This window comes from Mustelus asterias, unplaced genomic scaffold, assembly GCF_964213995.1.
Source record: "Mustelus asterias unplaced genomic scaffold, sMusAst1.hap1.1 HAP1_SCAFFOLD_77, whole genome shotgun sequence".
Lineage (NCBI taxonomy): Eukaryota > Metazoa > Chordata > Chondrichthyes > Carcharhiniformes > Triakidae > Mustelus > Mustelus asterias.
In genome coordinates this window covers 449,709-464,086 of record NW_027590136.1, presented here as the reverse complement: position 1 = coordinate 464,086, position 14,378 = coordinate 449,709, and the positions used below count along the sequence as shown (strand labels likewise).

Sequence of the window (14,378 nt, the reverse complement as noted above, 5' to 3'; positions counted from 1 at the left end):
TTTTTTTCAATCCATAAATGATAAGAGAGAGGCAAAAATAGACATTGGATCACGACAAAATGAGGCGGGAGAAGTAACAATAGGAAACAAAGAAATGGCAGATGGACTGAATCGTTACTTTGCATGGTCCTCACGGTGGGAGACACCAGGGGGATGCCAGAGCTCCAGGAGAATCAGGGGGAACAGGTGACTGCAGTGGCCATCACTACGGAGAAGGTTCTGGGGAAACTGAAAGGTCTAAAGGTGGATAAATCACCTGGACTGGATGGACTACACGCCAGGATTCTAAAAATGATAACTGAGGAAATTGTGGAGGCATTGGCAGTGATCTTTCAGGAATGACAGAGGACTGGAAAGTAGCGAATGTAACACCGCTGTTTAAGAAGGGAGGGAGGCAGGAAATGTGAAATTAGAGGCCAGTGAGCCTGACTTCAGTCATTGGCAAGATTATAGAGTCAATTATGAAAGATGAGGTTGCAGAATACTTGGAAGTGCGTGATAAAATAGGACTGAGTCAGCATGGCTTGGTCAAGGGGTGATCATGTCTGACAAATCTCTTAGAATTCTTTGAGGAGATAACAAGGAAGTTAGATAAAGGAGAACCAGTGGACGTGATTTATTTTGATCCCAAGAAGGCCTTTGGCAATGTAGCGCATAGGAGACTGTTCATTCTGTTAAGAGCACATGGTGCTAAGCTTAAGATCCTGGCATGGATAGAGGATTGGCTGATTGGCAGGAGGCAGAGTGTGGGGATAAAGGGGTCCTTTTCAGGATGGCAGCCAGTGACTAGAGGTGTGCTTCAGGCGTCGGTGCTGGGACCACAACTTTTCACAATATACATTAATGTTTTGGAAGAAGGAACTGAAGGCACTGTTGCTAAGTTTGCAGATGATACAAAGATATGTAGAGGGACAGGTAATATTGAGGAAGCAGCAGGCTGCAGAAGTACCTGAACAGGTTAGGAGAGTGGGCAAAGAAGTGGCAGATGGAATACAATGTGGAAAAGTGTGAGGTTATGCACTTTGGAAGGAGGAATGGAGGCACAGACTATTTTCGAAATGGGGAAATGCTTAGGAAATCAGAAACACAAAGGGGCTTGGGAGTGCTTGTTCTCAAGGGTAACATGCAGATTCAGTCGGCAGTTAGGAAGGCAAATGCAATGCTAGCATTCATGTCGAGAGGGCTAGAATAATAGAATACAATAAATGATTTAGACCACGACACCACACAACCCTGCCACAGCAACCTCTGCAAGACGTGCCGGATCATCGACACGGATGCCATCATCTCACGTGAGAACACCATCTACCAGGTACACGGTACCTACTCTTGCAACTCGGCCAACGTTGTCTACCTGATACGCTGCAGGAAAGGATGTCCCGAGGCATGGTACATTGGGGAAACCATGCAGACCCTACGACAACGGATGAATGAACACCGCTCGACAATCACCTGGCAAGACTGTTCTCTTCCTGTGGGGGATCACTTCAGCAGTCACGGGCATTCAGCCTTGGATCTTCAGGTAAGCGTTCTCCAAGGCGGCATTCACGACACACGGCAGCGCAGAGTCGCTGAGCAGAAACTGATAGCCAAGTTCCGCACACATGAGGACGGCCTAAACCGGGATGTTGGATTTATGTCACATTATCAGTAACCCCCACAGCTTGCCTCCTGGGCTTGTAGAATCTCACTAGCTGTTCTGTCTGGAAACAATACACATCTCTTTGACCTGTGTTGAATGCTCCCTCCACCCACATTGTCTGTACCTTTAAGACCTGGCTGGCTGTAGAGATTCGCATTCTAATTAGTATTCTGTAACTTGATTTCTGTGTCTGTGCACTGTTTGAGAGCAGATATCCACTCCATCTGACAAAGGAGCAGTGCTCCGAAAGCTTATGGTATTTGCGACCAAATAAACCTGTTGGACTTTAACCTGGTGTTGTGAGACTTCTTACTATGAATAAGTAACACAGTGGAACAGTGGGGTAAATATGTGGGGTTACGGGGATAGGGCCTAGGTAAGATGCTCTGTTGGAGAGTCGGTGCAGACTCGATGGGCCCTGTACCCTTGTGCATTTACCCTGCTAACCCCCCCTAACCTACACATCTTTGGACGCTAACGGATAATTTAACATGGCCAATCCACCTAACCTGCACATCTTTGGAATGTAGGAGGAAACGGAAGCACCCAGAGGAAACTCAGACACAGGGAGAACGTACACAGAAACCCACTGCTGTCAGGCAGCAGTGCTAACCACTGTTCCACCGTGCAGCCCTTCATCTGCTGCTGAATCCCACATCCACACATTACTGCCAGACTTGACAATTTCAACACATTCCTGACTGGTCTCCCGCATTCTGTAATTTTGAGATAATCCAAAATGTCCCCATGTCTTGCAGACGCTTCCTCCATCTCCACAACCCCCTCTTCTAATTCTGGACCTCTGTGCAGCCCCTTTGCAATTCCTGCAGCATTGCTGGCCTGCGGACTAATGTATGGTTCAATTCCCATTCCAGCTGAGGTCGGTGTCGGAGCTGTCTCCTCACCCTGCCCAAGAGTGGATGGTAACAGCAGCCTGCTACTGACACAAACTGCCAGGAAAACAGCTCTGGATGACACATCAGCAGACATTTGGGGTTCCAAATGCTTGAAAAATGTTAACCTGTGTGAAATTGAGGTGTATTCCAGACTAATTTAAATATAGGATGAGTGTCATTGCTTATTTAGTCACTGCTATAAACAGTGGAATTTTCACTTTGTAAACCTCAGCTTGAAGGAATAAAGTGAATAAATTGGGATATTAACTTTTACCATTATCCATCTGAAGCCAATGGACTCCTTTTCCCCGCCCTGATGTGACACTGTATCGTCTTAGGTTTGAAGAAGAAACTTAACCTCAGAGCTCTGGGTGGTACAGTGGCACAGTGGTTAGCACTGCTGCCTCACAGCGCCAGGGATTTGGATTTGATTCCCAGCTTGGGTCACTGTGTGGAGTTTGCACATTTTCCCCGTGTCTGTGGATTTCCTCTGGGTGCTCCGGTTTCCTCCCACAGTCTGAAAGATGTGCTGGTTAGGGTGCATTGGCCAAGCTGAATTCTCCCTCAGTGTTACCCGAACAGGTGCCGGAGTGTGGCGACTAGGGGATTTTCACAGAAACTTCATTACAGTGCGAATGTAAACCTACTTGTGACTCATAAATAAACTTTACTACTGGCCTCAGTACCCGAGACCTGGCAGGATGGCAAGAATGGCCTGGGGCTCCAGTGAGGTGTACTGGAGGCACTGGAGTGGGCAAGAGGTGACACTGGGAGGAGCAGCAGCTGGGAGGCCTACAGCGACCTCTGGTGGACAGGAGGGGAAACAGCAGCAGTGCAGTCTGCGCAAAAGCTTCCCCAGTTCAGCTGATCAGAGAGACTGGGAACCTCTCCAAATGTAAACTTTAGCTTCTCACATTCACCCCCATTCACCCCTCTCTCCCTCCATCCACCTCACTCATCCCTCCCTCTCACCATCCATCCCTTTCTCCTTCCTCCCATCCCTGTAAGTTTCAGGGCAATCCTCCATATTTTAAAAGGACTCAGGAGAAACCTGCCAGTTTAAAAGTGGCCAACTCTGGCTGCTGGCTGATAAAAACCTCCCAGAAGGCTCGGCAGGACAAACATAACCTGCCTGTGGACTGTGCTAAGAGAAAAAAAGGTGTGAGGTCCCTGAATATGTAAGTGGCCAAAAAGGCAGATCCACCAGTGATCGAATCATCAGAAGGACAAAGGACAGTAAACAGACCAGCAGGGAGTCCATGGCCACAGAAATCGGCCCATCCACAGAAGACATTGAAATAACGACCCACAGGGGGTCAAGGCAGTTCCAGCCTTTTGTGTGGACTTGACGAAATTAAACTGAAACTGCCGGTGATCGAAAGCCCCATTGTCCTTGAAAATCACCTACGGGGGCAGGGAAGGTGTTTTTGATAAATTGAGCTGAGAGTCAAACAAGCAGGACCAAGCTCTCTTCCAGAATCACAAGCAGGGACACAGACAAGCAGAACCAAGCTCTCTTCCAGAATCGCAAGCAGGGACACAGACAAGCAGGACCAAGCTCTCTTCCAGAATCGCAAGCAGGGACACAGACAAGCAGAACCAAGCTCTCTTCCAGAATCGCAAGCAGTGACACAGACAAGCAGGACCAAGCTCTCTTCCAGAATCGCAAGCAGTGACACAGACAAGCAGAACCAAGCTCTCTTCCAGAATCGCAAGCTGAGAAGCAGACAAGCAGGACCAAGCTCTCTTCAGTTTCGACCCTGCACTAAGACATTTGAGCCGACCACAAAGGAACCCCTTTTAGAATTGTGAGTATCCCAGCCAACCTTGCGAAGCTCCTGAGGATAGGATAGAGGTTGAGGCAAGGGGAGGGGTGGTGTATTGTAATTTTAAAGTTCAGTAATACATTGTACCCATTAGCATTTCTCCCATAGTGTAGTATAAAGTATAAGTTTTATTCATGTGTGGTGGGGTATTGAAGAGGTTGATTTTATTGTTAAATAAATCACTGTAAGTTTTGAAACTCATTTGGAGTCCGTCTTGCCTCTTGTTCTCTCACCAGCGCACTCTGACGAGGTCACAGTTTCAATATCCCTTACCATAAATCCGGAGTCTAGAACCGAGGGTGATCTGAGCGATTTGAACCCACTCACTCAAGGGAGACTGCTGGTCAGGAGATAAAGAACAGAGTCTCTCTGTTCTCTCTCTTGGAGACCTACACGAGTGGAGTGGGTGCAGGGTGGCCGTTGTCCCACTGACAATGGAGAGAACCACTGAGGCCTTGGTGGCGGTTTTGGGATGGCTGTGTGATATAAGTATCAGGTTACTGGTCAGGTATAAACGGTGAGCCTGGTTCAGCGCTCTCTCCTGTGGAGTTGCCCCAGTGCAGCATTCCCCGGCCTTTGAAATTTCAAGGCCTGTAAGAGAGAGACACTCACAGCTATCGGCAGACCCTCAAACATCGGCCTGTAAGTGGAGTAACAAGGAAGATCCCGCTACATCCCTCCCTCCAATAAGAACCATTCACTGAGCACAGCAGTTTCACCCTCATTCCCACAGTCTGTATTCCAGCCTTTATCACATCCACTCTGCTCCAAGATATTTTACACCATTAGATATTACAATTCAAACTTTATAATCTCTACAATTTACTATTTGTTCAAGGAGATGAGGGCGGCATGGTGGCACAGTGGTTAGCACGACTGCCTCACAGCACCAGGGACCTGAGTTCAATTCCTGGCTTGGGTCATTGTCTGTGCAGAGTCTGCATATTCTCCCTGTGTCTGCGTGGGTTTCCTCCGCGTGCTCCGGTTTCCTCCCACAGTCCAAAGATGTGCTGCTTAGGCTGACTGGCCATGCAAAATTGACCCTAGTGTCAGGAGGATTAACAGGTTAAATATGTGGAGTTACGGGGATAGGGCCTGGGTGGGATTGTGGTTGGTGCAGACTCGATGGGCTGAATGGCCTCCTTCTGCACTGTAAGATTCTACGATTCTATGAGTTCACAAAATTAAAGTTAAAAGTTAAATTTATTTATTAGTCACAAGTAAGGCTTTCATTAACACTGCAATGAAGTTACTGTGAAATTCCCCTCGTCGCCACACTCCAGCACCTGTTTGGGTCAATGCACCTAAACAGCGCATCTTTCAGATGGTGGGAGGAAACCGGAGCACCTGGAGGGAACCCACACAGACACGGGGAGAACGTGCAGACTCCGCACTGACAGTGACCCAAGCTGGGAATTGAACCTGGGTCCCTGGCACTGTGAGGCAGCAGTGCAGACAGACAGTCAAGAAATCATCAATTCCACTCCCACCCGGAGCGATGGGGATATATTTAGAGTAACAGTTTTAACAACACCAGGTTAAATTCCAACAGGTTTATTTGATAGCAAATACCATTAGCTTTTGGAGCGCTGCTCCTTCGTCAGATGGAGTGGAAATCTGCTCTCAAACAGGGCACAGAGACACAAAATCAAGTTACAGAATACTGATTAGAATGCAAATCTCTACAGCCAACCAGTTCTTAAAGATACAGACAATGTGAGTGGAGGGAGCATTAAGCACAGGTTAAAGGGATGTGTATTGTCTCCAGACAGGACAGCCAGCAAGTCCAGGAGGCAAGCTGTGGGGGTTACTGATAGTGTGACATAAAGCCAACATCCCGGCTTAGGCCGTCCTCATGTGTGCGAAACTTGGCTATCAGTTTCTGCTCAGCGACTCTGCGCTGTCGTGTGTCGTGAAGGCCGCCTTGGAGAATGCTTACCCAAAGATCAGAGGCTGAATGCCCATGATGCACTTCAGCGGTCACGGGCATTTGTCAGGAGAGAAAAATGCTGACGTTTCGAGTCCAGATGACCCTTTGTCAAAGACTGACCTCTGAAGAATTGAGAGAGGGAGGTGGAGAAGAACAAAATGAAAGATCTGCAAACTGATAAAATGTTTCACGGCCCAAGACCAAAACGAGTGGTAATGGGACAAGTAAAGACACAAAAGATGTTCTGGATAAGGTGTGAATAGCCGGTGAGCGATAGTCTGAATGTAAAGTAAACAAGAGGGAAATGAGGTGAAAAAAGCAGCAACGAAACACAGAACACAATGGGGGCAGAGATTGTGGTGTAAAATTGTTGAGCTCAGTTTTGTTCTGAAGGCTGTAAAGTGTCTCTTTCAGTTGCGAGAAATAATATTATATTTCCCAGTTCTGATGACAGGTCACACTCAGTCTGTTTCTCTCTCCACAGAGGCTGCCTGACTTGTTGAGTATTTCCAGCCAAAAGAGAAAACGCTGGAAAATCTCAGCAGGTCTGGCAGCATCTGTAAGGAGACAAAAAGAGCTGACGTTTCGAGTCCAAGTGACCCTTTTGACAAAAGCAGCAATTTGCTGTGAACTGGGCCGGGTTGAGGTTTTGAGTGACAGTCCTGGGGCGATATCAGGACAGGAACAGCCACAGATTCCCCCTTTTCCCTGGGACATTTCACTGGAGCTGCGTTGGTGAGTGTTTGTAATCTCTGTCTCACTATCTCGGTAATGGGGGCAATTTCCAGCGTTTTCCGTTTGATGTCAACCAGAGAATGTGTAAGAATTGTCACACCCGAAACAGATGTCTCTTACTCAGGACACCCCAGCTCGGGTCTCGTTGGCGGGGGGGGGGGGGGGGGGGGGGGGGGGGGGGGGCGGTGGGTAACGTTCACAATTTTGTGTTTATGTCTGCTGCGAATAATACTTTAGATGAAACGGAGAAGTTTTTTAAACTGAGGAGAGTAACTGCATTTGGGCGCTGACTTTAAACAACGTTAACCAGCCCGGGCTGCTGGAGAAACATTTGGGGATTTGTGAGCAGTCAGTTTCGGCGGGTTTGAAGTGAAATCCTGTCGGTGCTGCGGCAAATCTGAACTCAAACCAGACAAACTGGAACCGCTGGGTGAGAGATTCCGGGTGTTGGGATGTGGGAGCTGGGGGAGGGGGAGATGGCGCTAAAACTCTGAGCCTGAGTTTCGAGCGGGATGTGAGCGGGATAAAGGGAAGGAATGACAGAGTTAATGTGGGAGTCAGGGACAATAGCAGAAGGTGGGAAGCTCTGGAAAGGAGCAATGGGGGTAAAGGCCATGAAAGAATGCTTGTTTAAATGAAGATAAAAGCAAAATACTGCGGATGCTGGAATCTGAAACAGAAAATGCTGGAAATCTCAGCAGGTCTGACAGCATCTGTGGAGAGAGAATGGAGTTAATGCTTCCAGTCTGGATGATCACAGATGCGATCAGACCTGCTGAGGTTTTCCAGCACTTTCTGTTTTTGATTAACTGAAGGTTCAGCAGGGAAACAAGCAACGAACCGAACACACTGAACCCAGGGGGAGGGGGTGACCCAGGATAAGCTCAGTGCGGCTCTGCAATGTCCATCAACACATCCCCATTCAGACCTGAGAGAGCCAAGGGGGAGGGGAAGGAGAAACTATTTGGGGCACAGCAGGAGGTCACCCCTCCCCCCACTCTGTGGTTCCACAGACCTCCCACACCTGGGCAGGGTTGGCTCAAGGTGCAGGAAGCTGCAAGCTGAGAGGCTGAGCTGTGAGCTGGGCCGGGTTGGGGGTTTGAGTGACAGTCCTGGGGCTATTTCAGGACAGGAAGTGCCACAGATTCCCTCTTTTTCCTGGGACGTTTCAATGGAGCTGTGTTGGTGAGTGTTTGTAATCTCTGTCTCACTGTCTCGGTAATGGGGGTGGGTTGTAGATTGCTGTGAGTGTTAGACTAAATAACCTCTCCTCATGCTGCCAGTTCCAGTCTGCAGACTCCATTTCTCAGTCCAGTTTGCTGCTCTGTCTCTGTGTACTTTGCTGCAGTGCTCCACATTCTGAGCAACACCCAGCCCATTGTTATCACCCGAAATTTGCGGCAAACTACCTTCACTGTGGCACAGTGGTTAGCACTGCTGCCTCACTGAGTCTGGGTTCGATTCCAGCGGTGGGTGACTGTCTCTGTGGAGTTTGCGCAGTAAGAAGTCTCAGAACACCAGGTTAAAGTCCAAAAAGTTTATTTGGAATCAAAGCAAATTACTGCGGATGCTGGAATTTGAAACTATTTTCTGTGGAACATCGTTTCCTCACTTGTTCCTGTAAAGCAGTAAATCCTCATCCTGAACACTTTCCCTCCTCCCTGTCCTGCAACCAACTCCCAAATTAACCATTTCATATTTCAATGGATTGTCCCGTGTTTGAGTCCAGTGTGCCAGGCTGCATGGTGTATGGGCGCTGTTTCACCCATAAGATGGATGTGTGCAGCACCCTCTTCCAACTGTTCTGGCTGCCAACCAGCCCGTGCCCACCCACAGTTCCAGCAGCACCGCACACAATACTGCTCACCTGCTCCGACAGACTCATGAAGGATGTCTTTTCATTTTCTCAGAGAGAGTTGGTCAGCCTGGCAAACCCAGTGTGAAATATCTTCACAAATCTTTTCTCCCACCCTCTAGTCTGGCTGGGTTCAGTTATTTTGTACAGAGTGAAAATAAAATCAATTATTTTCTGTCCTGGTCACTGCAGGGAGCTGCAGCTTCTTACTGGGGGTGTTGAGGCCTCCAGCGGGTGTTTGTGAATCCTCCCCGCCCACCTCCCAGGGTTTCCTTCCTTCCCAGAGATCAGAGTCCTCATTGATTTGAGGCCAAAGTGTAACCTCTTATTTATTGTCCCCCTCCCCCATCCTCTGATGTGAACCATCCTCCAGTGGCTGAGCCAGGATGGGGCCGTTAACCTGGGCCTGTTCCCGGGAGGGAGGGAGGGAGGGAGAAGCCCCGCAGCTGCAAACCAGGGAGCTGACAATGATTCTGAAGGGTTTGCGGATCCACAAAGTGTTTCCAAATCCTCCCAGCCACCGCCTAACGCTGACTCCGCTTCTCCGGGACAAACAAGCGCCAAGGACAGCAATGACACAGCGCATGCTCCACATCACAATGCCCGGGCACTGATTGACGGCAGCTCCGGCCCAATAGGAAGAGGGGGCGGGACTGGAGGACCGAGCAGGAGCGGCTGGTCCTCCAGCCAATCGGAGTGAATGAGGGGCGGGACCTGAAGCATGCGCACTGTGGGTAATGGCGACGGACGGACGGTTTTAATTTGGAAGCGAGATCAATACGAGGTAGAGGGCGGCGTGCGGGGAATGATAAATGTGGCGGGTGGGTGGAGAGGCTTTGTAAACATGTTGTTCAAACCCAAACCCCGGAAATGAACTTCCCGGTTCCCCCCCTTTGTACCAAATGGAGCGGCAGCTTGTAGTGTTAGACCCGGGCTGACTGCCGCCATTGAGGCTGCATGTGGGAGGTCGGCAGGGAGAGTAATCGGAGAGTGAAGCCCTGATGTCACAATGGAATGGGTGAGGGTGTGACGTCACAATGGAATGGGTGATAATGTGACGTCACAATGGAATGGGTGAGGGTGTGACGTCACAATGGAATGGGTCAGAGTGTGACGTCACAATGGAATGGGTGAGTGTTCCAGATGAGCTGACACTGGGCTGGAGTTGGGCGATGGCACTGACATGTGGCCCGGTGGCACAGTGGTTAGTGCAGCTGCCTAACAGCGCCAGGGACCCGGGTTCAATTCCAGCCTCGGGTCGCTGTCTGTGCAGAGTTTCTACATTCTCCCCGTGTCTGTGTGGGTTTCCTCCGGGTGCTCCGGTTTCCTTCCACAGTCCAAAGATGTGCTGGTTAGACGGATTGGCCATGATAAGTTGTCACTTGGTATCAGGGGGATTAACAGGGAAATATGTGGATAGGGCCTGGATGGGATTGTTGTCGGTGCAGGCTCGATGGGCTGAATGGCCTCCTCCTACACTGTACTTTATTATTCCTTATTAATTAATTACTATTCTGATTTCCAGCTGTTTCTGAGTTTTAACTGTATCCTCTATTGTGAACACCAAAGCAAAATACTTGTTCAATTCATCTCCCAGCTCCTTATTTTTCATTATCAATTCCTGGACTCACTTTCTATTAGACAGTTAAGAAATGAGGTTGAGCAAGTGTCTGAAGTGTCAGTCAGGGAGCACTATTGGGAGCACCAATAGTTTCAAAATAGTTCTGGAAAAAGATAGGACAGGTCCACAGGTCAGGGCCCTAAACTGGAGCAGGGCCACTTTTGTGGGCATTAGGCAGGATCGAGGAGATGTCGATTAGATGAGTTTGTTTGAAGGGAAAGGAATGACTGGCAAATGGGAGGTTTTAAAAGTGTGATATCAAGAGTCCAGGGGCAGTATATTCCTGTTCAGATGCAGGGAAAGAATGGTAAATTTAGGGATATCTGGCAGACAAGGGACATTGAGGCTCTGGTCAGGTAAAAGAAGGAAGCAGACATTGGGTTTAGGCAATCGGGGACAAGTGAATCACTCTGACTATAAAAAGTGTAAGAAAATACTGAAGAGGGAAATCAGGAGGACAAAAAGAGGGTATGATATGGATCTAGCAGGTAAGATTAAAGAAAATTCCAAGAGGTTCTATCGCTATATCAAGAGTAAAAGGGTGGCTCGAGAGAGAATAGATCCCCTTAAAAATCAGTATGGCCATCTGTGTGTGGAGCCACAGGAGATGGGTGAGATTTTTAATGAATACTTCTCCTCTGTGTTTACTGCGGAGAGCACCATGGGTGCTAAAGAAATAAGGGAAACAAGTGGTGATGTCTTGGGCACACACATGTTACTTGGGAGGAGGTATCTGCAGCCTTATGAAAGCAAATTACTGCGGATGCTGGAATCTGAAACCAAGAGAGAAACTGCTGGAAAATCTGAGCAGGTCTGGCAGCATCTGTAAGGAGAGAAAAGAGCTGATGTTTCTTGTCTCGATGACCCTTTGTCAAAGCTCTGAAACATCAGTTCTTTTCTCTCCATACAGATGCTGCCACACCTGCTGAGAATGGGGAGAGAGTGTGTGGGATGGAGATTTACAGCTTTTGGGGAATGAGAGAAGAAAGAATGTTCCATAGAAATTGTCTGTTCTGAATTTCTATCCTGTACTGACACTGATGACTTTTGGAAACTCATTTTACAGGATATTGAAAGAGGAATCACAGGCCGAAATCTCAAACGTCACGTCTAGATCTGACAGAGTCATATTCCTTGGGACCTCAATATCATCGGACTTTGAATCCAGAAGGAGAAATGATTGTCCCAGTCTGTCGATTTGAAAAGGTTTGTAATGTCAGTGTGAGTGAAAAAGCATCAACACACTGCCACACTTGAGTGAGAGTGTTCCAATGCACTGACTAAAGAGCTTTAACCAGTTACACAGTCTGAATAAATATCACACCATTCACAGCGGGGAGAGACTGTAATCTTGTTCTGTGTGTGGACGAAGTTTCAACGAATTGTCCACCCAAGAGAGAGGTAAGGACACCTGCACCATGGAGAAACCATGGAAATGTGCGGACTGTGGGAAGAGATGCAGAACCCCATCTGAGCTGGAAGCTCATCGGCGCAGCCACACTGGGGAGAGGCCGTTCACCTGCTCTCAATGTGGGAAGGGATTCACTCAGTTATCCCACCTGCGGACACACGAACGAGTTCACACTGGGGAGAGGCCATTCACCTGCTCTCAATGTGGGAAGGGATTCACTGGTTTATCCAATCTGCAGACACACCAGCGAGTTCACACTGGAGAGAGGCCATTTACCTGCTCTCAGTGTGGGGAGGGATTCACTCGGTTATCCCACCTGCAGAGACACCAACGCATTCACACTGGGGAGAGGCCATTCACCTGCTCTCAATGTGGGAAGGGATTCACTCAGTCATCCAACCTGCGGATACACGAACGAGTTCACACTGGGGAGAGACCGTTCACCTGTTCTCAGTGTGGGAAGGGATTCACATATTTATCCAATCTGCAGACACACCAGCGAGTTCACACTGGGGAGAAACCATTCACCTGCCCTCAGTGTGGGAAGGGATTCACAGTTTCATCCCAGCTGCTGAGACACCAGCAAGTTCACGAGTGATTCCAGGGGTTGGATTCTGCTGTTATTGTTTCTGCTCTCAGTTGCATCCAGGACTGCATTTTGTTCATTCTCACAGTTGGTCAATGGGAAGGGTCAGAGGGTTTCTTTCTGCTGAACTGGCCAGTCTCAGCCTCCAGTGGGCTGATGCTCTTTGAGTCTTTTTGAAAATACCTGGTTTCAAATGTCACAAGGATCACAGAGTGACAGGGTGTTAGGAAGCTTAGAGATATTTAGTCAGAAGAAAACAGAGGTTGGCAGTGCAAAGGTACATTTCTGAATGGAGGGCTGTGACAAGTGACATTCCTCAGCGATCAGTGCTGGGACTTTTGCTGTTTGTAATATATATAAATGATTTGGAGGAAAATGTAACTGGTTTGATTGGTAAGTTTGTGGCTGACACAAAGGTTGGTGGAATTGCGGATAGCGATGGGGACCGGCAGAGGATACAGCAGGATATAGATCAGTTGGAGACTTGAAGGAGAGATGGCAGATGAAGTTTAATCCGGACAAATGTGAGGTAATGCATTTTGGGATGTCTAATACAGATGGGAAATATACAGTAAATGGCAGAACCCTTAAGAGTATTGATAGGCAGAGGGATCTGGGTGTACAGGTACACAGGTCATTGAAAGTGGCAATGCAGGTGGAGAAGATAATCAAGAAGGCATACGGCATGCTTGCCTTCATCGGCCGGGGCATTGAGTTTCAAAATTGGCAAGTCATGTTGCAGCTTTATAGAGCCTTAGTTAGACCGCACTTGGAATCTGGTGTTCAATTCTGGTCACCACACTACCAGAAGGATGTGGAGGCTTTGGAGAGGGTACGGAAAATATTTATCAGGATGTTGCCTGGTGTGGAGGGCATTAGCTATGAGGAGAGGTTGGGGAAACTTGGTTTGTGCTCACTGGAACGACAGAGGTTGAGGGGGGCGACCTGATAGAAGTCTACAAGATTATGAGGGGCATGGACAGAGTGGATAGTCAGAAGCTTTTTCCCAGGGTGGAAGAGTCAATTATGAGGGGCATAGGTTTAAGGTGTGAGGGGCAAGGTTTAAAGGAGATGTACAAGGCAGATTTTTTACACAGAGGGTGGTGGGTGCCTGGAACTCGTTGCCGGGGAAGGTAGTGGAAGCTGATACGATAGTGACTTTTAAGATGTGTCTTGACAAATATATGAATAGCATAGGAATAGAGAGATATGGTCCCCGGAAAGGTAGGGGGTTTTAGTTCAGACGGGCAGCATGGTTGCTACAGGCTTGGAGGGCCAAAGGGCTTGTTTCTGTGCTGTAATTTTCTTTGTTCTTCGTTCTGTTTGGAACATCCCAAATGCCCATCCAATTTCCCTTTTAATTGTTTATTGTCTCCACTTCCTCCACCCTCGTAGGCAGCGAGTTTCAGGTCATTACCATTCGCTGCATCAGAATATTCTTCCTCACATCTCCCCTCCCCGCAACCCCACCCCCCCCCAACCCCCCCTCTCCCTGCCACTAGCCCCCCCTCCCCGCCCACTCCCCCCCCCTCCCCGCCTCCCCCCCACGCACCTCTGGCCCAAAACAAGAAATCTGTGTCCCCCTCGTCCTTGTCCCTTCAGCTCATGGGAACAGCTTTTCTTTGTCCGCCTTATCTAAACCTGTCAGAATCTTGTCCACCTCTATCAAATCTCCCCTCAACCTCCTTTGCTCCAAGGAGAACAACCCCAGCCTGACATCGACAATAAAGAACAAACCAACAGAATATGTTACTGTCTGAAATGAAATGGGAATTTTAATTTCTGTTTTAAAGATATTGTGAATATATTGTCCTGGACAATAAAGGAATTGGAATAACTCACCTTGGGTGTGGTTGAATGGAATATATCAATCTGG

General features: G+C 48.4%; 1 protein-coding gene across 1 annotated transcript in view; it reads left to right on the top strand.

Annotated features, from left to right (window-relative positions):
- The window catches only part of LOC144483747 (uncharacterized), a 45,030-nt gene extending 32,438 nt beyond the window's left edge, over nucleotides 1-12,592 (top strand). Inside the window, exon 6 of the mRNA XM_078202284.1 lies at nucleotides 12,155-12,592. Coding sequence (XP_078058410.1) covers nucleotides 12,155-12,514 — 360 coding nt within the window. The 3' untranslated portion in view covers nucleotides 12,515-12,592. The remainder of the gene's footprint in view (nucleotides 1-12,154) is intronic.
- The last annotated feature ends 1,786 nt before the right edge of the window (nucleotides 12,593-14,378 follow it).